Source organism: Chenopodium quinoa, unplaced genomic scaffold (genome assembly GCF_001683475.1).
Source record: "Chenopodium quinoa cultivar QQ74 unplaced genomic scaffold, ASM168347v1, whole genome shotgun sequence".
Lineage (NCBI taxonomy): Eukaryota > Viridiplantae > Streptophyta > Magnoliopsida > Caryophyllales > Amaranthaceae > Chenopodium > Chenopodium quinoa.
In genome coordinates this window covers 2,123,371-2,151,055 of record NW_018744662.1, presented here as the reverse complement: position 1 = coordinate 2,151,055, position 27,685 = coordinate 2,123,371, and the positions used below count along the sequence as shown (strand labels likewise).

Here is a 27,685-nt window from a genome sequence, read left to right as displayed (position 1 = left end):
ACCACCAATTTACCATAACTTATTAGTTATTACAGTTCATATTTGACTACTACACACTTCATTTTTGAGTTTTGAACCAACTATTTAGAAGAACATATTGTATAACATTACAATAATTTAAGCAAAAGTTAACAAAAAAAAGTGAGATTAGAAGATGGGTTTGCAGTTAAATGGAGCTGCTAATTGGTGTTTGTATGGTAAAAATGGTAGCAAAATCATGAAGCAAGAAAGCAGAAGTATGATTATAAGGGCAGTTACATCTTTTGAGGATAATAATGTGACTGCTACTTCTGTAAAGATGAACCCAATTGATGAAGGAAAGATCAAATTAGGAGGGTCTGATTTGGAAATTACTAGGTTGGGTGTTGGTGCTTGGTCTTGGGGTGATACCAGTTATTGGAACAACTTTGAATGGGATGGTAATTATTTTTCTTCCCTTTCAATCTCTTTGCTTAATTGTTTATTGCTCGGGATTAATAGTCGCGTTAATAGTGTAATTTTAACTAGTATGGTGTACCTAGATATCTTTTCATCATGACTCTTTGATTATATTGATACCCTTTATGATTAGGAAACATGTATTATGAATTTTGAGGGACCCTTGCAACTTCCCTGTTGAATTTCTTTTTTAATTAATAATCCCCTTTTTCGGAATAAGTTGAGTTATAAATAAATAGTTATGTTAAATTTAGTCTCACCCCATCACTTGAATTAAGTAGTGGAATATTAGAAAACTCGAATTGTAAACCATTTCTAGTTTTGTAAATGTGATAGCTTTTTTCGGACATCCTAGAAGAACATACTGCATGTAACGATTAATTACTGATGGAATGAGGGGTAATCATACAATCATGGATAACTTTTAATTTGTGGACATTGGCTAGCTTAATGTAGTTGTGAAAATACAGGAAAAAGAATACTGAGTAACTGTACCTGAATGTTTTTCTTACATTGAAAAACCAACAGAATTGATATTGTTATGATATGTCAGACAGGAAGTTGAAAGCAGCAAAGGCAGCATTTGACACTAGTCTTGATAATGGTATAACTTTCATTGACACTGCAGAGGTGTATGGCTCCAGGGTGAGATTCAATTTCATTATTCGACTATGTTTCGTTGTTCTAATTAACATCATTATGTTTCTTGGCATCCAAATCCAGTTACTGAGATTCACTCTCCTTACCTGCAGTTTTCTCTGGGTGCAATCAATTCCGAGACTCTCCTTGGAAGGTAATACATTAACTTTCATTTACCACATGCTATTTCGTCTCTACAATGTTACAAAAGGCGCCTGTTTGCATTTAGCTCATCTGAACTCTGAAGTCTGAAATGTAGAGCTGTTGATTCTGGTCTGTTATCTTGATATTTCATGAAAGTAAATTCTTTGATAGATTTATTAAGGAGCGGAAAGAGAAGGATCCGAAGATGGATGTAGCAGTTGCAACTAAGTTTGCTGCATTGCCATGGAGATTAGGACGCGAAAGTGTTGTCAAAGCCTTAAAGGATTCTCTCAGTCGCCTAGAACTCTCGTCTGTGGAGCTGTATCAACTACACTGGTAAGCATGATCTTACAGAAAATGGCTAATAACTATGTTATTCTCTTTGTGAAGTTAATTACTGTCTTGTGCTGATTCAGGCCTGGAATATGGGGAAATGAAGGTTGCTCATTAATAATAATATCTCCGTCTAGTTCAATTCGATTTCTGAGCTGAAATTTTTACTCTCCACATCTGGAGTTTAAGCAGTCTTACTTAATTGTGAGGATTACTTTCCAGGGTACATCGACGGCCTTGGTGATGCTGTTGAGAAAGGACTCGTGAAGGCTGTTGGCGTTTCCAATTATAGCGGTATGTCTACAAGTATCAGATGACATATGCTTTTATCTTAAGTTAAAAAACTAGTGTAAAATCCATCATGTAATCAATTCTTTCAACAAGATAACTTGGTCATTTTAATTTAGTGTATGCATCCCTTATCTTGGTTAAGGTAGCTCTTGGAACGTTGGATTTTCGCTTTCATGATTATTTGCATAATCTATTGCAGAAAAGCGGCTACGTGATGCTTATCAGCAGCTAAAAAAGAGAGGCATTCCGTTGGCTTCAAACCAAGTCAACTACAGCCTTATCTACAGGAACCCAGAGGAGAACGGTGTCAAGGCTACCTGTGACGAGCTTGGGATCACTTTGATTGCTTATTCACCAATTGGTCAAGGTTTGTGTTTTTGGTAGCATGTAGTTATGCTTGTTACATAATCCTGAATATCATATATTCATATGGATTTTTCCTCATATCCGAGCTTCCTAAACTGGATATCCAAAATAAATCTATTGATAAACCATCATCAATAGAAAGATGTTATACAAAACGATTCATATGTGTAGGTTCCTTGACTGGAAAGTACTCACCAGAAAATCCACCTTCTGGTCCACGAGGCCGCATATATACTCGAGAATACCTGACCCAGGTAACTATTGGTTCCTGTCAAACTTTGAAAGCTTGAATGCAATATTGGATTATAAGATTGCTACTGAAATTTGTGTTTATGCAATGCAGCTGCAACCTCTGGTTAACAAAATAAAAGAGATAGGACAGAACTACGACAAAACTCCTACCCAGGTAAATTACTTAATACTCAATTAGTTTCTTCTCCAATCATTATTGTTAAATCCTAGAAAAATCTTCAAGTACTATATATGCAGTATACAGCTTCATCAAGCATTTTACTTGAGCTCGGGCAACTTGAGTTAAGACACATATGTGCCCAAGTGTTAAGCTCGACTATTGCAATAAACTTCCTAATGCTTTGTCCAAATTGAAGTGTCAAGTAATAGGACCCATGAACATGTTTGAGTTTCAAAAACCCGACACTGGGTAATTGAGGTGAAATGAATGAAAATTTCTAATCGCACAGTAAAGCAGTGCAACTGTGTTGAGTCAACAAACTGCCAATATTGTGGCGTCCTTTTTTTAACAAGATTATCACAACCCTCATGCAGGTAGTTCTCAACTGGTTAATAGCACAGGAGAATGTAGTTCCGATACCAGGAGCTAAAAATGGGGAACAAGCAGCAGAATTTGCGGGTGCACTCGGGTGGCGGCTTAGGGGCGAGGAGATAGAGGAGCTACGTTCTTTAGCAAAAGAACTAAAGCCTATTGTTGGTTTCCCAGTTGAGAAGTTGTAAAAAACCTAGTGGTTTCATCATTTATTTGGTTTTGCATTCGACCTACCGGTATATTTACAAAGTCCCGTCAATTTATTGCTATCATCTAAGCTACAATACTATACATATATATACTTCCTATATTATTGTAAATAAATTTAAATCATGTCGAATTACAGTTTTGTTGTTACATATTTCTTATGCCTTACCATATTTGACGCACTTTTCATGAGTTGATTTTCTTCTATGCAATCCAAAAATTCTATACATGACTATTGACTAACTATGTCCAAACACACACACACAAAAAAAAAAAAAAAAAAAAAAAACGGTTTACATGAGCATTACTAAATTGACTGATACAGATAAGCATGTAACTAACACAAAATCAAGCTATTGTAAATAGTGCCGCAAAAGGACTAGCATTTTTCTTTAAGAGCTTCACTGTACCGGGAGTCTCTTTCAACATGCATTCAGGTCTCATCTACGATTAGGTATTGTCTGAACGAATATAAACCTGGATTCATAGCAACAAATTTGCCTGTTACTTCACAACAAAGTAAATACCAGTTTTCTTTGATGATGATATGTTAAAATTGAAAAATAGAGAACCATTTCTACAAGAAAATAACTGAACCTGACTATCCTCTCAAAGTAGTCATCAATGTCGTCATAAAGTCTTTAACTAAAAGAGGGGAAGAGGCTGATAACATACCATTGTATTCTGTATCATTACAGAGAGAGTCAGAGATGACTGCCGGGCCACAAAAGAGTGATATAAGATCAACTACAATTTCGAGATATAACCTGCACGTTTTAGAAATTAATATGTTTGTCAGGAACACTAATATCATATGATAATGAATGCAATGACGGCAAAGATGAAGGAAAACACCCAATAAAATCAGATAATATCAATGCAATAAAACCACATCAACTGCGAGTGGCACATTAGGAGATCAATGGAGGGAAGAAACACATTTTCGGAGATAATAATTGTCAACCAACACTTTCCGACATGCAAGAAAAACTACAACAAGTTGACTTGCTTTGTCCTCTTTTTTAATTGTTTTTTGTCCTTCTCACCCTCTCTGGATTATTAATCTAATCCACATTCAATTCTTGAGCTGCAATAATAATACTCCGTACCAAGAAAACAACACATAATTAAATCTCCCCTCCCCCCCACCTCTTCATCCTTACCCCAGCTGGCCACCAGCACCTCTTCATTTCCTGCCACCCTTCACCCAGCCACAAACACCATTCAGCTTCCATTGTGTTACTGAGATAAAAGAGCAGCAACAGATAGTGAGGCAATAAATGTCACATATAGATGATGCCAACTTATATTAGACTCTCTAAGTCTCTCTGTCCAGCCTTCTAAAATCCAGTAAAGTTATAGCTGGCAGCTTGAAACATGCCACAAAATAGGAATACTGTGCGCAGTCTGCAGGTCCAGGATAGCAACAAACAATTGAGCAACCTAAGGTTAAGGGTACATCCAAAAGTTGACAAAAGAAGAGTCGAGTAACAATGACAAATCGGTTATTGAAGGTAAAAGAAGGTGCTGAGGTTTAGTTGAGAAACGGGCAATATAGAAATGATGGATGCAAAATTGTTGAGTACTTTTCAGTTTTCACGAATTGATTCTTATACATGACTTAGAAGATATTCTTGTGATATATGTGTTGCTCAAGTTGAACATACAGAAGCCAAGAGGAAGCAATCAAAGCCAATATCCGTTGTGATCTTTGCAAATAATGGCAGCTTTAAAAAAATCAAGAGAGGATTGTCAAGAAATGGGTGTAATCCATGGCAGGACATATAAGCAAGGGAGGTAAGGTTGAGGAGGTGGGTTCCGGCCCTCCGGGGGGAATTATGAAATCAGAAGAAGACATAAATGAGAGAGTGGGAAGGACGTGAGATATCCCCCACGTTCTTTTATGTTCTACTCTCTTTCCATTTCAATCCATTCTTTTATGTTCTACTCTCTTTTTATTTTAATTCATTCTTTTTTGTTCTACTCACTTTGCTTTATCTATTTTAGGCATACTTCCTTTACAATCTTACCCTTCTTACCCCACAATAATTACACCTTTCTACACACTTTCTCTTGCTTAATTTATCTTTTTCTTACACCCACCCACTTTTTTACATTATTAATCTCACTTTATTTACCTTTTTCTCAAACCCACCCATTTTTTTACATTATTTCTCTTACTTTATTTACCTTTTTCTTACACCCACACACTTTTTAACATTATTTCTCTTACTTAATTGTTGTACACTTTAGACCCACTAACCTTTTTCAACATTGTCTTAAATTGCGTACATTGAGTAGAACATAAAAGAATGGAGCTATTACTTCATTCTATCGGATAATGGAGTGAAATGCAAGTGTAACTCGCAAGAAGGTTGACTTCTTTGCCTAAAGTATGTTAAGCTGCAAGTGAAAAACTTTTAGTCTTAATCCACAAAAGATGAATGGTACTTCCTCACATATTGGATATCAAAATTGGTGCTTAACAAAAAAGAACTTATTCTAAGAATAGGAAGGTACAGTAGTAATACTACACGAAAAATTCCAACTTTAATTCATGTATGCCATATAAGTTTGATACCTTTTAGATTTTCATATAGGCTAGAATGCAAACTTAAAGAGAAATAAAACAATGAAGCAGACAGATAGAAGAAGGCAGAAGCAACAAACTTGCCTCTAGTACCAAGGGTTTTGCATGCTCCTCCCATTCAGTACCCCAAGCTACAGAAGATCTTGTTTCCAGGGCTCCATTTCTCAGCGATGTGAGTATAGTACACTCATTAGGGAAACTCTTGAAAAGCATCTAAAAAAATAAATAATAAATTTTAAATCAGTAGTGAGCAAGGCATGTAGTCATAAGCAATATACCAAGATGGTAGACAGTACAACCACAAATTACAGATAAACAACAACTACAAGGTATAAAACCTGATTGTATGTCCAGGATGGTGTCATATGTATAGAGAAGACTGGGCATAATTGTTTGGTTATACATTGTGATTTCCGTATGTTTTGCACTATTTTACTTTGCAAATATTATTTATGCATTAATTTTGCAAGATGTGCTTAGAGGCAAAGGTATGTGAATATGTGAAATGATTTATTTATTACTCATTTACGATTATTGAAATAGAATGAAGAATTTAAGTTTTATAAGACGAGGTTAAGGTTTTGGGGTGCCTTATGCACTCAAGGTGTTTATACACCGAGGTAGTTAAAGCCTAAAGGAATAAATAATAAATGTTGTTTGTCACTAATAAATCAAGAATTGAAATTGAAAACTTGTTTTACTTTATTAAATTGATTGTATTGTTTGCATATGAGTCATCACTAAGTCTAAACTAGTAAATCACGTAAAGTGCAAGATGGATAAGCAATAAAACTCTGGTGCACATCTAGAGTAATGACAATCAGGGGTTGGAGTACACGGGGTATTAGCCGTGCACTTTTCTAGAAGTCGTCTGATCTACGAGTCTCTTATTTTAAATACTTTCCAAAACTAGGAGTTAGATGAGATCTTTTACTAGTTACGGTCACGGAGTCGCGCCCGTGGTCGTTGGATGTTTTATTGATGTTTCCGAAAGGAGGCATGGGGTTTTTCTTTTATTGATGTTCCAAATGGAGCATGGGATGAACAACCTTGTCTATTGTTAAATCCAATGAATAAAATGAAATGAGTTAACTACTATTAACTAGTGAAGGCTCATTAATACTAATAGTTGAGTCATGTGTTGAGTCTATAATTTAATGATGCATGATGATTGATAATTAGTAGCATGCTAGGGATTTTTTATTTTATTTCGCAGCTTGTATGTACTCAATTTTGCTGATTGCGTGCTTTTGTGTGTGTCTTTCTTTGGTCATGGCCTTCGCCTTTCAATGACCATGTGACGATCCAATTTTTAAACTTGTAATATTGGGGAGCAAATTAATCACGGGTTCTTACACATGCAGCCTTCGCATTGGGATTTTGAGTAGAGAGTTGGTTATTGTTCGCAATTTATTTCTTTTCATAAGATTGAATTTATTTAAACTCTGGTTCTATTTATTTACTACTTTTGCTGGGTTTTAAATAGAGTCTTAAAGGTTCCAACTTGTAAGACTTAATTTTATTTGTTGGTTTGGAAACTTATTTATATAACTGATTTAGTTTTTCCGTTGCTAATTTCTGATATAGCCTTAGCGTTTGAACACGTGGCAGTAATTCTCTTGGATATTGTTCAGGTACTCACAAGTTTAAAGAGAGAAGGTGTAACACTCATACTCCCTATGCCCCTTTTTGTTGCAGAAACCTAAAAGTCACTAAATTCCCATCACAGTCTTTCCTTGGCTGGTTTCTCCTACACCTATTGCAGTGGTAGCTTCTCTCCCATTGTTAGCATTAGAAGAATTGCTAACATTTTGGTTACCCTATCGAACGAGTTCTCATTCCTAGGCCTCTTAAAGTTACTCTGGTTTTCAGGTTTCCCAAAGTCCTTCATTTTCTCTCCAGGCACTCTCTTATATACTTTGTCAAAAGTCTTAAAGACTTTCCAGCTAGGTCTTTTGGTAACCGGTCAGTCAATCCCTATCCAAACCTCTAAGCCTTCAGTTCTTGGTATAACCTCAGGAGCAAACCTAGCAAGGGTCATGAACTTGTTATAGTACTCTAGATTGACATCTGGCCCATTTCTAGATTTATAAACTCTCGAGCCTTCTGCTTCTTTAGAAATGGAGGGTAAAACTTGTCCCTCAAAGCGGTCTTAAACACTTCCCACACGAAATTGGGTTTGGCTCTCACTATCTCAGAATTATCCCTCCACCATATGTCGGCCTCATCTTTGAGATACGTAGCCGCCTGATCCACTTTTATACCCTCGGGGCAGTTCAATGCCACGAATAATTTATCGAACTCTGGGATCCAGTTTTCTAAGAAGGTGGGATCAGCACCTCCCTGGGGGCCTCACTTGAGCTAGCTTTTTAAACATCTCCGCTTGGGATCGAGTTGATCCCCTTGGTTCTGGTTCAGGTTTTCGGCCAACATGCGGATGGCTTCGGATGGCTTCAGCTAGGGCGGCGGCGTTTTCCATTGTGGTTCTACGCCTGAAAATATATAGACACCATTCTATAGTTCAAATACCATTCACATATATTCATTGAATCACAATAGTACATGTTATCACATAGATTGGTTCAAAAGGGTACCTTTGTTTCTTTACCCCCTTCTCCCAAATAAAATCATATAAATATAAACACAATTCACACGCAGGATTAAATAAAGTTAAGAAAATAATTCCCATTCCGCGCCACTCTTACTAACTTAATCATAAACAAAGGAAGTATCCCAAAATCGTACGTTTCACAAAATTTAGCTTTCTTTGAATCACGAATATTAGTAAAATGAAACTTCTAAAATAAAAATAATAACTCTTACTATAACTTTAATGAAAGTATGAATCCCAAATAATAATAACTCTGTAGCTCTAGTTACTTATTAAAATCTAATAATCTAAATCAAAACTAGAATGAGGTTCTAATAACCATTATTAAATGACAAATGTCTTATTCATACTAACTTCACCCTAATAAGTATAATCCTCAAGGAATTACATTACAGTTCTTATCTTTTTTCTCATTATAATTATTAGCATCAAAATCAGGATCATTTTTATCATCCGAGTCCTCAATTATTATCGCCTTGTAAAGCGGATTCGGGTTCCTAGTGGCTCTCCTCCCAGCATTTGGATCTTCAAGTGGTGGTTGCATCCATTCAAGATCATCTTCATATGGAAAATCAATAAGAGTATACTCGTGAAAAATTCTGCTGTAAGTTTTTATCTTATGCTTTTTATTCTTTACTGTCTTAAACTCATATAAGCTCTGGTAATCTTCCTCATCAGGTTGAGGTATTGCTAGTGTAAGAATCCTTTCCATAGTTTCCAGTATATCTTTACTTCGAGTATCATCTTCGATTATTAGACATGACTACTGGGTCACTCATAGTATCATTCTCGCTCTCAGACATGATTACTGCTGGATCGCTCATCTCCTTTCTACGTTAACCCAACGCAACGAACATTCAAAAAGCATAACACAAGCACATCACAAAAACAAATCAATTAGAACACCAATTGCAACATGTTAAATAATAATCAAAATAAACACTTTATGTGATAATTAAATAGAATGAAATATGCATGCTAGCTCAAGTGATAATTAAATTCAAAGGCTAAAAATGATCATCACTTGAGCAAACGCCGCCGCCCTAGCTGAAGCCATCCGCATGTTGGCCGAAAACCTGAACCTGAACCTGAACCGAGGGGATCAACTCGATCCCCAAGCGGAGATGTTTAAAAAGCTAGCTCAAGTGAGGCCCCCAGTGTTCAAGGGAGGAGCTGATCCCACCTTCTTAGAAAACTGGATCCCAGAGTTCGATAAATTATTCGTGGCATTGAACTGCCCCGAGGGTATAAAAGTGGATCAGGCGGCTATGTATCTCAAAGATGAGGCCGACATATGGTGGAGGGATAATTCTGAGATAGTGAGAGCCAAACCCAATTTCGGGTGGGAAGTGTTTAAGACCGCTTTGAGGGACAAGTTTTACCCTCCATTTCTAAAGAAGCAGAAGGCTCGAGAGTTTATAAATCTAGAAATGGGCCAGATGTCAATCTCAGAGTACTATAACAAGTTCATGACCCTTGCTAGGTTTGCTCTTGAGGTTGTACCAAGAACTGAAGGCTTAGAGGTTTGAACAGGGAAAGTCTTTAAGACTTTTGACAAAGTATATGAGAGAGTTGCTCACATGTACCATCTGAATTCTAAGAGTGTACTTAAGAGTGCCAAGGCTGGAGAGAAAATGAAGGACTTTGGAAACCTGAAAACTAGAGTAACTTTAAGAGGCCTAGGAATGGGAACTCGTTCGATTGGGTAGCCAAAATGTTAGCAATTCTTCTAATGCTAACAATGGGAGAGAAGCTACCACTGCAATAGGTGTAGGAGAAACCAGCCTGGGAAAGACTGTGATTGGGAATTTAGTGACTTGTAGGTTCTGCAACAAAAAGGGGCATAGGGAGTATGAGTGTTACACCAAACGAAAACACCAGGGAAATGGTGGGAATACCCAACAGAGGCCTAACAATTTCAACAACTAGGGGAATAAAGGCAATGGTCAGAATAGGAAGTTTGTGAATGGTAGCAACAATGGCAACAACACAGACAACAATAACAATAATTACCAAGGAAGAAGCAACACTTCCGGGCGCTTGCTGTGATGAGCAAGGGAGAAGCAGAGAGGTCCTCAAATGTAGTCACTGGTACTTTTTCTATTTATTCTGTCAACACTTTTTTTGAATCTGGAGCAACTTACTTTTTCATTTCTACTTCTGTTGTGAGTAAGTTAAACTTAACTGAGGCCAGTCATATTGATGTGTCAGTCCTACGGGTAAACTTTTTCAATGTAATAAATTATTCAAAGGCTTACCTTTGAAAATAGGAAAAGTTGCCTTTCCATCAAACCTTATTAAGTTTAATCTAGGGGAATTAGATGTAATTCTGGGGATGGATTGGCTAAGTTTATACAAGGCCAAGATAAACTGTGAGATACAGAGAGTGCACCTGAGTGATCCTTTGGGTAAGTCAGTGTCCTATAAACGTTTAAGGAAACCTAAGGGTTTTGGGATTATTTCTGCTTTAAAGGTTAAGAAGTTAGTGAATAAGGGGTGTCCGTTGTACTTTTGTTGTGTTCAAGATTTGAGTATGAGTGAGAGTAGGCGAATAGATGTACCCATTGTGAATGAGTTTTTAGATGTTTTTCCACAAGAGATTTTGGGAATGCCGCCTAAGAGGGAAGTTGAGTTTACCATTAACTTAGTTCCAGGAGCAGCACCTATCTCAAAAGCACCTTATTGAATGGCACCAGCTGAGATGAGCAAGCGAGCTGAAGGCTCAATTGCAGGAGTTATTGGACAAGGGGTTCATTAGGCCTAGTGCATCACCTTGGGGAGCACCAGTCTTATTTGTGAATAAGAAAGATGAGAGTTTAAGGCTATGCATTGATTACAAAAGGTTGAATAATGTGACTGTGAAGAATAAGTACCTTTACCTAGGATAGATGACTTGTTTAACCATTTGAAAGGGGCAAGTGTGTTTTCAAAGATCGATTAGAGGTTAGGGTACCATCAGTTGAAAGTTGCAGATAAAGACATTCCAAAGACAGCCTTTAGAACTCGTTATGGGCATTAAGAGTTTACAGTTATGCCTTTTGGGTTAACCAATGCACCTCCATGAATCGAGTGTTTCATGAATACTTAGATAAGTTCGTGGTTGTGTTCATTGATGACATATTGGTGTATTCGAAGAATTAGAGGAAAAAATGCTCGTCATTTGAGGATTATACAGGAAACTCTGAGGAATAAGTTTTCCAAGTGTGGGTTGGAGAAGGTTGCATTTCTGGGGCATTACATTTCGAAGGAGGGTGTGTCTGTGGATCCTACGAAAATTAAGGCGGTTAGTGAGTGGCCTACACCTAAGAATGTGACTGATGTTTGTAGTTTCTTGGGATTTGCGGGATAATATAGGTTTGTTAAAGAGTTTTCAAGGATAGCTAGACCCATGACTACCCTTATGAAGAAGCAGACTAAGTTTGAGTGGAATGAAAGTTGTGAACTAGCTTTTCAAACCCTCAAAGAGCAATTAACTACTGCACTAGTGCTAGTATTACCCAATGGAGAGATGAATTTGAGGTGTATAGTGATGCCTCGAAGCATGATTTGGGATGTGTCTTGCAACTGAATGGAAGGGTGATCGCGTATGCATCGAGACAATTGAAGTCACATGAGGTCAACTACCCCACGCACGACTTGGAGGAAGCAGTTGTTGTGTTCGCATTGAAGATTTGGAGGCACTACCTTTACGATATCTCTTGTAAGATCTTCACGGACCATAAGAGTCTAAAGTATATCTTCACCCAAGATCACTTGAATATGCGGCAACTTAGATGGCTAGAGTTCCTCACAGACTACCATGTCCACATTTAGTACCACGAGGGCAAGGTTGTTCCAGATGCCCTTGGTAGAAAGTCGAGTCATAATGTCAATGCTTTGATTGTGGCCAATGACTTGTGTGAAGATATGAGGAGATTGAACCTTGAGGTTATTAACCAAGGAGAGTTACAGGGATTACTGAGTGCCTTGACCATCCAACCATCCATATTTGAGGAGATTAAAGAGAAGCAATTGGAAGATGAGTCGTTTTTGATGATTAGGGATCGTGTGACTAGTGGTGCGGAGACTGAATTCAAGATTCATGAGGATGGGAGTTTGAGATACAAGGAGAGATGGTGTAAACCATAGAAGTGTGAGGATATAAAAAGGAAAATCATGGAGGAGTGCCATAACACACCATATTCAGTTGTTCACCCTGGGGATATAAGTTGTATAAGGACTTAAAGGAGTTGTATTGGTGGCCGAATATGAAGAGAGAAGTTGCTGAGTTTGTATCAAAGTGTCTGACGTGCCAGAAGGTGAAGATAGATCACAAGTAGGGATGTCAGTGGGGCGGGGATGGGTCTCGATTTGGCGGGTGGTGGGGCGGGGATGGGGATAAAAACCATACCCGCCATGGGTGATGCGGCGGGGGTGGATTTTAAACTGTACCCGCCCAATCCCCGCCCCTCTAATGAGTGGCATTTATGCCACGATTAAGGTTCATTTTGATGGTCATTTTCCCACATTTGCGGCTTGTTTGCATCCTTTTCTTTGCACTTAGTTCCCTTTCCCTTTATGCATCTTCTTTCCTAGATTTTGCCCTTTTTCCTACTCTTTACTTTGATTTCCATGCTTATGCTTTGTAGGAACCATAGGGGTTTTCAAGAGGAGGAAGCTAAGCTCAAGGATAGCTGAAGGAAGCATGATACAGGAGAGGTTCGGCCAAGGTGTGGCCGAACCAGGGTGTGGCCGAACTGCTCAGTGGTCCGGCCGAACAGCTTTGGTAGTTTCAAGTGGCATTTTGGCGAATTTGCAGGAGTGGTCGAACCTCAGAAGTTCGACCAGACCAGGATCAGGGAGGTTCGACCGAACCTACCCATGGTTCGGGCGAACCTACCCTGTAGTCCGGCCGAACCTACCCAGTGTTCGGTCGGACCACTCCTCTATTTCAGCTGGCTCTATACGGACTATATAAGTCCCATTTTAGAACGTTTTGATAGAATTAGATTAACTTAGTTTTAATTTTCTGCACATGTTTAGCTTAATCTAGAGAGAGAAACACTATTAGTCTTCATTTAGTAGAGAGAGAAAGTGTGGATTTCTTCATTGATGAACTTGGATTTTGAAGAAGAAGCTTATTTAATCTTTTGTAGATCTTCAACTTCAATTAATGAGCAATCTCTTACTCTTCCTCTTTACTTTTGCATTTAATTTTGCTTGTTTACTTTGATTTTCCTTCTTTGCTTATTAATCATGTTGATGCTTATTGATTTGATGATTGATATTGTTCTCAACATGATTTGTGAGTAGTCTCTTAGCCAAGGGTGTGGGGATGGTGTAGTTGCTAATTGTTCATGCTTATAATATTGGGATTAAGTTAATTGTGATTAAAATCTTTGCATGTTTGATATTCTTTGATCTTCTTGCAAGTGCACATTGTTAGTTGATTAAAGGTGAATCTTTACTAACAAGGAACGGAAGTTGACTTAGTTAAGATTCATTACTATCGATTGTTCTTTGATTGCACCTCCCAATATATGGTTCTAGTGTGGAAACATAGAGGGTATGTTAGGAGAAACCGATTAACCCCGGAAGGCGGTTAGATTGAACCTTATATCGATATTCATGCATGTTTAGTTCATTATTGATTTGCTTTTATGTTCTTGCATGATCAAGCGGCATCTACATCTACCCATCTCCCTTGGTGTTTAGTTATATTGATTTTAACTCGTTTTATCTTTAGTTTAATCTCTTAGTCATTCCTATCCTCTATCCTGAGATAGCTTAAAGTCTAGTGATGAATGCGGTGTTTATGTGCTTGTCCCTGTGGTTCGACCCCTCTTCTTGCCATATACTTGTATTAGGATATGTAATCCCCAATATTTTTAAATGTATTATAAATGAAATTATATATTATTTATAATATTTATTTGTATTTTTCCGGAATTTAATTTCAAAAGTTTCAATTTTTAATTTTGGGTCGAAAATTATTTTGGTACAAATTTTTATACATACCTTCATCCTATAATTCATGTCCAAACAAACAAAGCCAAACTCATCTTATTTACTTAATTGGCCCATTAATTTTATGAGGCTCAATCTTACTATTTGCCCTACAACTCTCTCCTATAAATACCCCATACATCCCCAAATTTTTCCCCACACAAAAAGGTTAGTAAACTTTCTTCTCTTTATTTTATTTCTTTATTTTTTTCCCTTATTTTTTCTTTCCTTTTCTTTTCCCTTTTCTTTTCTTTTTCTTTCTTTCTTTTCTTTCTTCACGTGAGCATAGCTCACTGCTTCCCCTGCTGCCGCCTGCTGCCCACCACCGCTGGTCGCCGGTCACCGCCCACCACCGCCAGCGACCCACCAAGCGGCCCAGCCGTGGCCCACCGTGGCTGCCCCTCTTTCCTCCTCCTTTTATTTTTGTTCTACTATCTTGTTTATTATTAAATTGTTTTGGGTTTTGATTTTGTAGTATAAAGATTATATTTTTAGTATCAAAATCATGTTTTTGATGTTTTAAACTAATAATTTCAGATTTTAATTATGTTATAAATTTTCAGATTTTATGAATTATAAACCAAGGGTTTTGATTTATTGAAATTGGGATTTTAGGGTTCTTATGATCAATTAATTTGGGGCTTTTGTTCCTATTGTATTTCTATTGATTAACTAAGCATAAAAACATGTTTTTAAGGAAGTTTTAAGAACTTTTAATCTAATTTATATTGCTGGAAATTTGGTTAAGTATTAATTTGTGATAATTGGTTGTTTTCTAGGAAGTGATTATTCCCTAGAAGACTTTTAATTGATTAAAAGTGGCATAAAGGATTGTTTATACAAGGTACGTACATGTCTACTTCGTTGTAAGTAGTATCATGTTTAGGTACCAAAAGAAAAGAACTTAACTTCATGATTAGAGAACACTTGGATGAAAATTGTTTGGTTATACATTTAATTAATTCATGTGCTTATGTTTATGAGACATGTTTTGGTGAATTGATTATGTTTGTATGGAATTATGGATGCAAACATATTGAATTATATTGGATTAATTGTTTGTATGGAATGTTAATACAGGCATAATTTTATTGGATTGGTTTGTTAACCACATTTGGATTATTAAAGGATTGGAATTGAATGGTTTAAGTGGAATGAATTTATTAAATATTCCACAAGGTTATTATTTATTTATTTATTAATTACTCAATCATGACTTGTTAGTATGTTGAGTAAAGGTTTATTAAGCCGAAATGGCTAGGTGGGTTGACTATGTTCAACAATTTGGATAATTTGGAAGTTTAATGGAATTAAAGGTCAATTTGTGATGTGATCACCATTGTCCTAAATAAGATTAAAAGTAAATTGATGTATGATTTTTATGTATGGTCTATTTGATTGAGTCGGCTATTAATTAAATTTGTAATCACGTAAAGTGAAACATGAATGAGCAATAAAACTCTAGAAAGTGTGCACTTCTAGAGTATTGACAATTATGGGTTGGGGTACACGGTGGTAGCCCGTGGCTTTCCGAGGCTTGTTTGATCAACATGTCCTCTTTTCTTTGGTATTTACATTTTTATTTTACAATGAAAATTAGATGGGATCCTAGACTAACTTTGTGAGAATGGAGTCGGCCCCATTCTTGCATTGCACTAAAATTTTATTTTAAATGGTCATTTAGGATCAAAATGATTTGGTGGATTGGACAACCTCGTCTATTGCTTACTCCAAACTAAATTAATAAAATTAAACATAAAGAGTCAAGTGTTTGGAATTTGTTAGTAAGTATGTTGAGTCAATTAAATTGTTTAAGTGTGGAGTCTTGATTAATGAATTCGTGTTGTATGTTTATTTACTTTAATTAGTAGAGCATGATAGGTTTTGTGCGTTGTAGCTTGTATGTACTCAGCTTTGCTGATTGCGTGCTTTTATGTGTGTTTTCTTTTGGTCATGGCCTTCGCCTTTCAATGACTCTGTGATGATCCAATTCTTACACTTGTATTATTGGGGAGCAGTATTGCACAGGCTAGCTTGATGATGTGAAGTTCAGGGATTTGATAAACGCGTTGTGAAGGGATTGGTGTGATTGAGAGTATTCGATTCTTGTGTTGAACTTATTTATGCTTTGCTATTTCGTTTATGTTTTGGTCTTTGATTATTGGTTCGGTTTTAAATAAGGGCCTTATATGGTTCCAATTTGTAAGCTTTGACTTATTCGTTTTCTAAACTATGTTATTTTAAAGACTTAAGTTTGATTTTCCGCTGCGATACTTTGATAAAGCCTTAACATTTTAACACGTGGCGGTAACATGTCAATAGTTCTCCACTATTTTATTTAAAGTAAGTGGTTTGAAAAAGGGGAGAATTATTGGGGTGTTACAGGATAAGTCGAGTGTTATAAATTGCATTTGATTTAGGTGTAGTTGTCTAACGACGCAATTATTCCTTTATCACCCTCCCGCCCCACTTCGTGCTCGCCCCATCTCCACCTCATACCCACATCTATATACTTTTATACTACTTTATAAAATAATTACGTGAAATAAAATATTAATTATAATACTTTGTACTACACTTATATTATAAATAAAAATGTGTGTAATATTAAGATTTTTTTTTTAATATTATAATCTGTATTAATTATGTAGGATTGTGTATTTGAGAGACGGAGATTAGGTGGGTCTTGGGTGGGGATTAGGCGGATATTTGGTGGGGATGGATATCCAAGTGGGGGGTGGGGCGGGGATGGGGATGAATATTAGCCCACCGCGGGGATGGGGATGGAAAGGCCAACATCCGCCCCGCCCCATTGACATTCCTAATCACAAGAGACCCATGGGAAAGGTGCAACCATTGGAAATACCGGGATGGGAATGGGATTCTATATCTATGGACTTTGTGACAGGGTTACCAAAGACTCGTAGTGGGAATGACACGATTTGGGTAATTGTGGACAGACTAACTAAGTCGGCGATGTTCATTCCTATCAAGGAGACCTGGAAAAAGAAGCAGCTAGCAAGTATTTATGTGAAGAATGTAGATGGTTTGCATGGAGTCCCCAAGGACATAATGTAGGATAGAGATTCGAGGTTTCTATCAAAGTTTTTGCAAAAAGTGCAAGAAAACCTTGGAACAGCCTTAAAGATGAGCACTGCCTTTCATCCGGCAACCGATGGTCAAAACTGAGAGAATAAACCAAACAATAGAAGATATGCTATGAGCTTGTGCTTTAGATTTTCAAGGGAATTGGGAGGATCACTTACCTTTGATCGAATTCTCCTACAACAACAGTTACCATACAAGTATCAAGATAGCACCTTTTGAAGCATTGTATGGAAGGAAGTGTAGAAGGCCAGTGTGCTGGAATGATTACAGTGAACGTGTTACTTTGGGAACAGAATTAATTGAGGATATGGTAAGCAAGGTGAGACTGATTTAGTCACGAATTAAGGCAGCACGAGATAGACAAAAGAGTTATGCCGACTTGAAGAGAAGGGATGATGAGTTAAGTGTTGGGGACAAGGTCTTTCTAAAGGTTTCTCCAACAAAAGGTGTGATGCGATTCGGCAAGAAAGGAAAGCTTAGTGCTAAATATGTGGGGTCGTATGAAATTTTACAAAGTGTGGGAAAAGTGGCTTATAAGTTAGCTTTGCCAATGGAATTCGAGAAAATGCATGATGTGTTCCACATTTCCCAATTAAAGAAGTATGTGCCTAGTTTCAGATAATATATTGTCTTGGTGTATTCAGACCTCTATACAAGATTGCATGATTATATCCACCAATACGATCTTGATGTGCAATCACTTTATAGACACATCATTCATCATGTACAATGCTAGTGTTTGTTCAAACCTAAAATTTGCTCCTCGTAATCCCAGATGAACAATTTACTTTTAGAAAATTGTTCCGCACTGTAAGGCTATGCTTATACAAGTTTTAGCAAAAAGAAAAAGGATTTTTTTTTTTTTTTGGGAGGGGGGGGGTGGGGGAATGTTTATCAGGAAAGGAACTGAGAGGGTCAAAGGGATTTGATCTTAGTTATTGAATACCATCCCAATACTTCAACCAGTTAAACTAGTTGATGTTCAATATGGGTGTACAGGGTATGTATGTACAATTGCATACAACACTATTGCTAAATTCTGGCTCTGCCATTGTCCACAACCCAGTCAATAAACCAAAAATAAAAAAGTGTAGAAGGCACAAAACATAATTTAAGACTCAAGAGGATTTACCAAGAGCTGATCTGCAAGTTCAGAAGAAGATGAGAAAAGAAGACCATTCCTTTCAACTTTGACAAGCTCCTCAATGCTATACGATTCAACAAACCAGTGAATATTAATGAAATGGAGAAATTGCTGAAACATTGAAACAGCATTGCAAGAAACAAAAGCTTAAGAATTTACCATGAGTATGAAGCAGCACAAACTGGCAAACCACAACCAAACATGTCCACAACCTGGCAACAGAATTGTTAAACACATTAGATATCAATAATTCCACGCACATTGGCAGCTTCTGCAAGGAATCCATATTAGGGGAAGGTTATGTTAGTCCTAGCCTATCAGTAGTATCTTGGGGAATAAGTTAGAGTTGGTTATGAGATTTTTTCTATAAATAGGCCTCATTAGGAGGAATAATCATCATGTTGAATATTGTTGAGAAGTTTGTTATTGGACAGCCCCTTCCTCTCGAAAGAAGGCACTGTATCAGTTTGATAATACAAATTATCCCCCTTAGCTACCCTTTCCTATCTAATTAGCTTGCTTGCTTACTGTTTTGGCCTTTCGGGTACTAATTCCTAGCAGCTTCTTTCATATATCTAACCAGCGAAAAATAAGGTTTACCAAAAAAAAAAAAAAAAAAAACACTTCAGTAAAAATTATGGTTCACCACTATGGTTAAGATTAGAATCTAATACCTTCATCGGAAGATCCAATCCAGACGAGGAAGTATGCAAACAAACCCCCAGGTCAGCTGACCCTGTAGACAACCAACACTGTAATCACCAACTACACCTTTTGCTAAATAATAAGATTATGCAGCAGGAGAATACAATCAACAGAGAAAAGGAAGCAAGCAGCCAATATAAATGATAGTACCAAGAAGTAGGGGATAATCTTCGGCTGACAACCACATTGTGCGGAAAGCAACACGCTTAAGGTGTAAGTTCTTTATTTTTTGTTCATATTTTTCTTTTTCAGGGCCTTTTCCTGCAATATAGAGGGTGTCAAATTTCCATTCCCAAAGCTTATTTCTTAAGCAATATAAAAACATACATAAGTCTAGACAACAAGCACCTGTTATCACAAATAGCAATCTAGGGTATATATTTTGTTTCCCGTCATTCATTTCATCCCAAAGGACCTCTTCTTTAATTGAATCGTCCTCATTCAAGATTGCTGCAACACGTCTGTCATACATAACTGCTGCCTCCAGAAGGATACCAAAATCTTCATCTGGTGTCCTAGCAGTATGTATTGACAAATCAGCAGTAATACAAAATATCATAAGCTGATCATTCTCAAACTAAGGGGGTTTCTTTCTTTTTCCATCTGAGCCACATTACATTTCACACTCTGGTTTTGCATCCCCAGGATTACCCACGATTACTCTCATGAGATGAAACATAGGCCAAAGGGAATAGCGCTAAGCATTTTAGTCAGCTGTTAGCATCTTTCCTAGCTGTTTTGTAAATAGAATAAAATCCTCTCCAATCACTTCTAATATCAATATGGCACATTGTTGTTTGTTTATGCATTCCTAGACCATGTACAGAACCCAATTACCAGGAAATAAAAAAAATACTAAGTACTGAATTGTAAAACTGTTTACAATTACAATCAGGTAATTACATAACCAAATGTGAATTTAAGAGCCTGTGTCAGGATTATAAAACACCAGTGACCCTCGTGTCTTTATTTAGAGTTAAAACCCTTACAAACCCATATAGATCTTCCTTAATTTTCTTTTCCTATTACATATTTAGGTGGGTTGGGTTGGGGGGGGGGGGGGGTGGTTCCCATGGTATTATTATGGTATAGCAATAGTCAAATACCTTCAATGTTCTCATTTTTACTGAAAAACCTTCAAATCACAATATGTAAGTTGTAACAATAGTGAGTGTTTTGATCCAAAAATTGATAATTTTTAGAGCCAATCTCTCTCATTTGCTCTTCCATATATGAAGTTTAGGTTTCTCTGTCACACGTCTCCCAAATCCTTCATTATACTACACTAATACCTTATTTTTTTTACTCAAATTACAGTTATCTAGATAATCTCATAAAATGCTTCAAAAAAAAAAAATCTCATAAAACAAAAGGATTACCCAAAAAATTTCCTCCATTCCAGTGAAGTGGGGATGGATGGAGCAAAAGCCATGTTACTAAAACTCACAGCTGCAACATAATCCCCAGTTCCTCCATAAAAATCATCTAAAGCTCTAATGAAATCACACCAAACCCGGTCATAATGTAAACTAAAACAGAACTCCATGAATCAAAAGCTCTGACATTCCCAAGAGATCCTTAAACTCGTATAAAAACAGGCCATTGGTTATTAAGGATAAGTATAATAGAACTTGAGTTTAACAATTCCAAAATTATACATGCAATCAACTTAAGAGTTTGTAGAGCAGCTCAAATACAAAAAACTCTCAGGAGATCATACATTATGATTTACATTAAGACGACTATCAGATTCAAAGCTGTACAAAAAACTCCTGATAATTCACTCACATATCAAACTATTAACTTCTATATGATATGACGAGGAACACTATAGGATGCCCTTCCTCACTCCAAGGACAAATGAACAGATAAACAAAGCAGCAGCTTATTGCCATTGTTGGTTATCTATACTTAGTACTTAAAAACTCAAACTGGGAAAGACACATGTCTCCATCCTATTACACTTCCCTGTCTTCTTTACCTGCCACATGTCTTCTTACTTTTTTTTTATTTTTTATTACACTATCTTTCTTAACTCTTTCATTAAATACTTCATCTTCATCTCCCCTCTTCAATTCAACCTTTTTTTTCTCTCTCTTTAATTTTAGTCCCTCCACCTTTTTTTCAAGCCTTACTTTGAATTAAAGTCCTAAAAATTTAATTTTTTTTAATCATGTTTTCGGTTACACATTACACCCATAATGATTTATTGGTATTTCCTCAATCATCTCTCAATGCAATTTTCTATGAACAACCCGTGCATTGCACGGGCAGAAGATTAGTTTTATTTAATTAAGGGCCAAAAGGCTAGTTTTATTTAATTAAGCAGGCTAAGGCATCAGAATATAGAAAAATAATAATTTAACTTCAAACAGTTAACATGGGGGAAATATAAAGTCTAGTTGTAGTATAAGCACATCAACCAACTACAAATTTGCAGATTCAGATCTCACCAGCTCGTACTACTAACAACAAGTGCTGGCCGGGTTGACTTTTCAGAGACACCAACTCCAGAAACGTTTGTAAACAGAGTATCAAAGGGTTCATCTGTCCTCATATGTCTGCTTCCTGAAGAAGTAGAAAGCTTAATAGGCTGTTTATGTCACCTTCATTATTCAAAAACATCGTCTGCATCTTACCATGGTTGATACAATCTCGATTTCCCTCGGATTGTCTGAACTCTTTATCCAATTTGAGAAACAGCTGTAGATGATTCACAAAAAAAAAAAAAAAAAAAAAAAAAAAAAAAAATTAACTTCAAAAGTAGAAGCAAAAGCATAAAGCTGAACTGAACAGGCAAGGTAGCTCACCCTGTGCTTCTCCTCTATTGAAGCAGGATGGAAAAAATCCGGAGGCTGATCATACAGCACAGTGGCTCTACATGCAATATAAGCTATATATAGCATCACTGAGGGGACACCAGCATTTCAGCAAGAAGGCTGCAAAATTAAAACTAAAACTCTCACCTGATTCCCCAGTTCTGAGCCAAATCATGTTGCATGGCCTTTGTTACACAAAGAGAGCCATCTGCCAGCTGTCCATAATGCTTCTCAAACCTTTATACAAAACAAAAACCAATAAATCATAAGCATATGGGATACAATGATAGCAAGAGCATACATAAGAAAAGCTAACCAATCAGAAAGATACCAACGATATACTGCAACAAAGCGACTTCCTCTACCAAGAGATAGCCCTAGCAAAGTGTATCCAAAATTGTGCCAATCCACTATGAATGCTGAATGCCTGATCCAGCTTGCCCATTTCACAGCCACCAAGGTTGGTACAGATGGCGGATTCTTTGCAAAACCAAAAAAAACATATATATGAAGAATTTTCAGATATGAGAGGTACTGACAAAGTAACAAACACACTATCATAATGTGGCCATGTAGGCCTCAATTCGTATGGATTTAGGTTTCTAGATTTACTTATCAATTTTTATATCTATCATACATGTTTAAATAATTCACTATTCTTTTCTATTAATGGGAACGAGCATCAAACTTAAAACCCAAGTAGTTTTCTTCAAACAACTTACTTCGTACTATTCTCACAAAAAAAAATTGATATACAAAACTAAAAGACTACAAATGAGTCATTCACTGTATTGATAAAATGTATATAATTTTGATGCTTGAAATTATTGAAAGTGCAGACAATAAATAAAACATCATCTCCTCATGTATCTAAGTTTGGTGTTCGTTAGTGGTAAAACAAGAAATGACTTAATCTTGCATCGTAATCTGGAGACTAATTTTTGGAAAAAACTTGTGGAGGGGTTCAGAGAAGGTGGGTTTTCCTGCCTATTCTTTAAGAGCACTTGAAGGCTAGGTGGCATGCAAATAGACATTGCTAATTCTGGTAAAATAATGACATGAAGATGACAGTTCCAAAATATAGGACATGGACGCAATTTCTGTGTGGAAATATAATCATATAATTTATCACAAAACATTTTGAAATTATAAATAAAAAAGGGAGAGACAGTTTAATCTTAAGCTATGTTACTCGGACTCTCCATTTCACCTCATATACCCGTGTCGGATCCTCGACACTAGGTCTTGGGTATGACACTCGGACATGTACATATCTTTCCAAAACTAGTTTCTTAAATAACAATTTATGTGACTATAAGGCTTTAAGTGTAGGAAAATATATAAGAAAACACCTTTATTCAGCTGACTATACCACAAAAAATCAATATGGGTCTAAAGAGACTAAGATGCATCCAAGGCATATCGTTATAAGGACTACATTCCAAAAACATAAAATTATCATTGAATGTTCAATATTAAAGCACTTTGCTGCTGAAAAGTCGCTCTCTAGATTCTCAAAAGCACAACCCCAGCTATAGAAGATAACCTTATCCAAATTCTATACATAGTAGAGGCGAGGTTTTATAAAGTGCATGAAGAGAGTACCACGAGGAAAAAATAAACCTCAACAACCACCCAAACAACCTCTATCAAAATCATTTAAGAACTAGACCCAACACCTACCCCAACTCCACCTCTTGCAAGTGTTTCCTGAAATGGAAATTCCAACAAAGATAAGCTTTTCTTCCACAGATCCACTATACTTTTAAGATTTTTTTCAAATATCATCCACGAAAAGGATTAACTTGATGACCACAACTCAACAAAGTTCCTTGAGTTAAGTTACAAGAATATCTCAAACCCACAAACTGTCAAAAAGAGAACCGTAAGTAACGAACCCTCCACATTGATCCACAGAGCACAAAATTTATCTAATTTGATCTGTGATAAGCTAAAAAATGTAATTTCATTTGCTTCAACCAACAATTTTAAACAAATAACTTTGTGTACTTGCTCACCTGAACTAAGAAAACATCTGGAGCTGGTACTTTAATGCACAAATGCCAAAGGAGTACAAGGAGCTGAAACAGTGGCTTGAGCAAAAGGACAAAATAGCGAAGTACCCACGGTAATTTTTGTGTAAATTTAGGCCATTGTGCCTACAAAATCAAGAAAAAATTAAGGAAAAGGGGAATGATATTGGATGATACAGCGATAAGCATAAACCAAAGCAGTTACCATTTGATGTACACAAATGGAAGGGTGGTTCAGAAGAGCAGCATGTGGATCAGAACCTACAAAAAGAAACAGGTCGCTAGATAAGTACGATAACATCCTCAATTGTGTTGTACAAAATAAGAAGCTTCTTGATGAAGAAAGTTGACGGCAAATAGAAACTTTATGGTAAACTAAAAAAATTTCTGAAGACAACTTGTGAGAATCAGAAAACCAACGGCAGGATTTGCTATCCCACGTTTACCCGTTTTTACACATAGATATTGCCAATAGAAGAATAAAGAAGTGTGAGCCCTCCCTCTTCTTCTCCTAGGGCAGATAACAAGCTTTCTCCTAAGCATATAAAAGCGGAAAAGACACAGCATTCTGATTAACAATAAAATGCACAGCAAAAAAATACTAACACAAACCTAAAATGGTGCCACAAAGTCCCAAGGGCCATGCACCATGAAACGGTAGCTCCCTATCCTAAACTATATACTTGCACGAATGAACCCATTTCCATTTATTGGACCTTCTGAGACCTATCCTGGATTCCTAGTCTTTGAAAAACATAAGCAAGGAATACCAACTTACTAGCTTCAAAATTAGGTGAAAAATTCCCAACATAAGCAGCAAAATGTGTCAAATAGGTCAGTCAAGTTTGCTTTAGATCAAGCAATTTCGAGTTCAGTGGGTCAAATCCATTAGCAACCTGACTAAGGTTTTCCAGACAAAACTTCGTGTTTGGAACTCTATGTCTTCGAGAAAGTTTAAATATTATCAAATAATCAGATGCAGACTGACACAAACAAACAATAACCACACCAAAAAAAACAATCACATAGTAAGCAACATAATGCCGTACATACCTCCATATGCAATAATGTCTACCTCGAGAGATGCCTGAGACAGCAAAAAAAAATTGAGTCATTCAAATATAATCTTATTAAAAATAGAACGAAAAAAAAATAATAATAAGTAAGGATTCAGCCAATTGATAAGGAAGAACTAGAAAATAATATTATCTCCAAGGCAAATTTTAAGGAATTTGTTTAATATCTGGATCATAAACAGCTATCCATTATACTGTAAATAATTCCTGCCTTTACAGATTCAAATCAGCTTTTGGAGACTACATTAAAATAAACAAAACAGCAATCAAGTGATGAGATTCCACCATCAAAAAATTCTACGAGTACTCGTGTAGATTGCAACACCGCAAGTATGTATCGCATTTAGCCCCGTTCCAGAGATTACCTGGGTAGCAAGTGAGAGGGCATGATACTGCATTCTTGGACTCCGGCCGATATCCCCCAGTACAACAACTGCTGCTCTACCTCGTTTACCCATCTTCTTGTCCTCAACCTCTTTTCCTACCAAATTAAAATAAATTTAAAAATTTAAAAATTAAGCATCATACATTCATACCAATTGGAAGAATGAACTCTTCCACAAGATTATCTCCTTCATAAGCTTGGAATACAATATATAAATCAATAATCAATCGAGATTAGAAAAACCCTAAATTGAATTGAATTGACTTGACAATTAACACTAGATTGTTTAATGTTGATCGATGATTAAAATTAAAAAAGACATGTTACCTCTTAAAATGGAGGAGAGAAAGCTCAGGAGCTGATTCAATGGAGAATTCAGAGTACAATTCAATGGAGGAGAGAGAGGGAGGATTGCAATGTCGCAGACTCGCAGCGTAGCTTTCAAGGATGGAAACACTTGAGCAACAATGGAATACCCTGTTGTAAACTACCAGTAATTGTTGAATGGGATCCCTTGTTTAATTTGTTGTGTTAACTCTAATTAAAAATTACGGATTAGATAAAGTACTGGTGAATGCTCACCATCTTTATCAATTATTTAATTTGTTTTAGGTCTAATTGAAAATTTGTTGTAATTAGGCCCGTTCTTTTCTCTTATTTTTACTAAACTAAAATTATTTTTTTTTGCTGAACTTAAATTATTTTGGTTTATTTGAATGATTAAAACATTTTTTTTATTTATGTGCTAAAATTTGTTACATATTTAGCTAAAATTCCTAATATCAAAAGATAATATTTTATATTTAATTAGTTTAACTTAAAAATCTCATTCGCCAATTTTGCTTGTGTGACATTTAAATTATTTGATTCTATAAGAAAATAATAATCTCTTATTTGATTGGCTACAACTAAAATTTATAATCGTACATTGCGCGCTAAGAAAATTAAATACTGCGTGGCTCCCTAATTTCAGTTCAATCTAATATATATATATATATATATATATATATATATATATATATATATAAATTAATTTTACTGAACTGAAATTATTTTTGCTGAACTAAAATTAATATGTTATATTTCTTCTTTGAAGTTACTGATTTTTACTGAACTTAAATTATTTTTACCAAACTGAAATTATTTTTGTTAAACTAAACTTATTTTTATTGAACTGAAATTATTTTTACTTAATATTATTTTTTTAAGGTAAAGAACGGGGCCTTAGTTATAATTTATAATACGGATTTTTTATTATAATTTTAATTATCATTTTATTTTATTTTTTGACAAAAATTATCGTATTATTTAAAAGACTTGTAGTCAAAATTATATGTTGGTAACTTGGCATAAGATATAAAAAAAAACAATAAGTGTTAGGCCCTACCTGTTCACTTCACCTTAAAAAATATATTAAATAAAAATAATTCCAGTTCAGTTTAGTAAAAATAAGTTCAGTTCATTAAAATTTAGTGATTGTAAAGAAGAAATATATAGAAAATCAGTATTAAAAGAATAAAACAAATAAATAAATAAAAATCAGTTCAGCAAAAATAATTTCAGTTCAGTAAAATTAATTTCAATTCATCAAAAATAATTTCAGTTCATCAAAAATAATTCCCGTTTTAATCCCGAACAGGTTCTGAACTCATCTGATTTTGATTAAAAAAAAGTAGTGTTTTCCATGTGGAAACAACGTTTTAAGAAAGAATCACTACTCGTGGCCAAATTCAGCCTCTAAATATGATTTCAGGCAGTTTTTGATTTTTATCGAAGTTTTTTTATGCTTAAAATTTTATCCTTGAGTTTGATTAATAAAATTAATTATGTTTAAAGTTAATTAAGCATAATATATGTTTTTATTGAAGTTTTTAGGAGGTTTTTCATCATATTATATTGTTGGAAATAAGGCCCTATTCTCTTCACCTTACAAAAATAATATTAAGTAAAAATAATTTCAATTCAGTAAAATAAGTTCAGTTCAGTAAAATTAAGTTTAGTTCAGTAAAAATAATTTCAGTTCGGTA

The 27,685-nt window shown here is 35.8% G+C and overlaps 2 protein-coding genes across 5 annotated transcripts; one reads left to right on the top strand and one right to left on the bottom strand.

The window, feature by feature from the left end:
- Positions 1-22: 22 nt before the first annotated feature.
- On the top strand, positions 23-3,338 carry LOC110701996 (uncharacterized oxidoreductase At1g06690, chloroplastic-like). Its single transcript, XM_021879627.1, has 10 exons — positions 23-419; positions 992-1,083; positions 1,191-1,231; positions 1,393-1,557; positions 1,638-1,660; positions 1,777-1,848; positions 2,045-2,212; positions 2,383-2,465; positions 2,555-2,617; positions 2,998-3,338. Exons 1-10 carry the CDS (start codon positions 155-157, stop codon positions 3,181-3,183), a joined length of 1,158 nt encoding a protein of 385 aa, XP_021735319.1. The 5' UTR covers positions 23-154; the 3' UTR covers positions 3,184-3,338.
- On the bottom strand, positions 3,289-26,175 carry LOC110701994 (UDP-glycosyltransferase TURAN-like). Of its 4 annotated transcripts, XM_021879623.1 has the most exons (18): positions 25,986-26,175; positions 25,639-25,754; positions 25,251-25,284; positions 24,403-24,458; positions 24,183-24,323; positions 22,496-22,644; positions 22,312-22,401; positions 22,156-22,222; positions 21,985-22,048; positions 21,799-21,913; positions 19,694-19,860; positions 19,496-19,606; positions 19,315-19,376; positions 18,800-18,852; positions 18,629-18,704; positions 5,877-6,005; positions 3,878-3,969; positions 3,289-3,679 (listed from the first exon to the last, which is right to left on the bottom strand). In XM_021879623.1, the coding sequence occupies exons 2-17, from the start codon at positions 25,729-25,731 to the stop codon at positions 3,946-3,948; spliced, it is 1,431 nt and encodes a 476-aa protein (XP_021735315.1). In that variant the 5' UTR covers positions 25,732-25,754; positions 25,986-26,175; the 3' UTR covers positions 3,289-3,679; positions 3,878-3,945. The 4 variants fall into 4 exon arrangements, with proteins under 4 accessions (XP_021735315.1, XP_021735317.1, XP_021735318.1 ...); XM_021879625.1 differs by lacking the exons at positions 3,289-3,679; positions 3,878-3,969 and adding an exon at positions 7,435-8,284 and having other exon boundaries at positions 5,900-6,005; XM_021879626.1 differs by lacking the exons at positions 3,289-3,679; positions 3,878-3,969 and adding an exon at positions 8,132-8,284 and having other exon boundaries at positions 5,918-6,005.
- Positions 26,176-27,685: the final 1,510 nt, after the last annotated feature.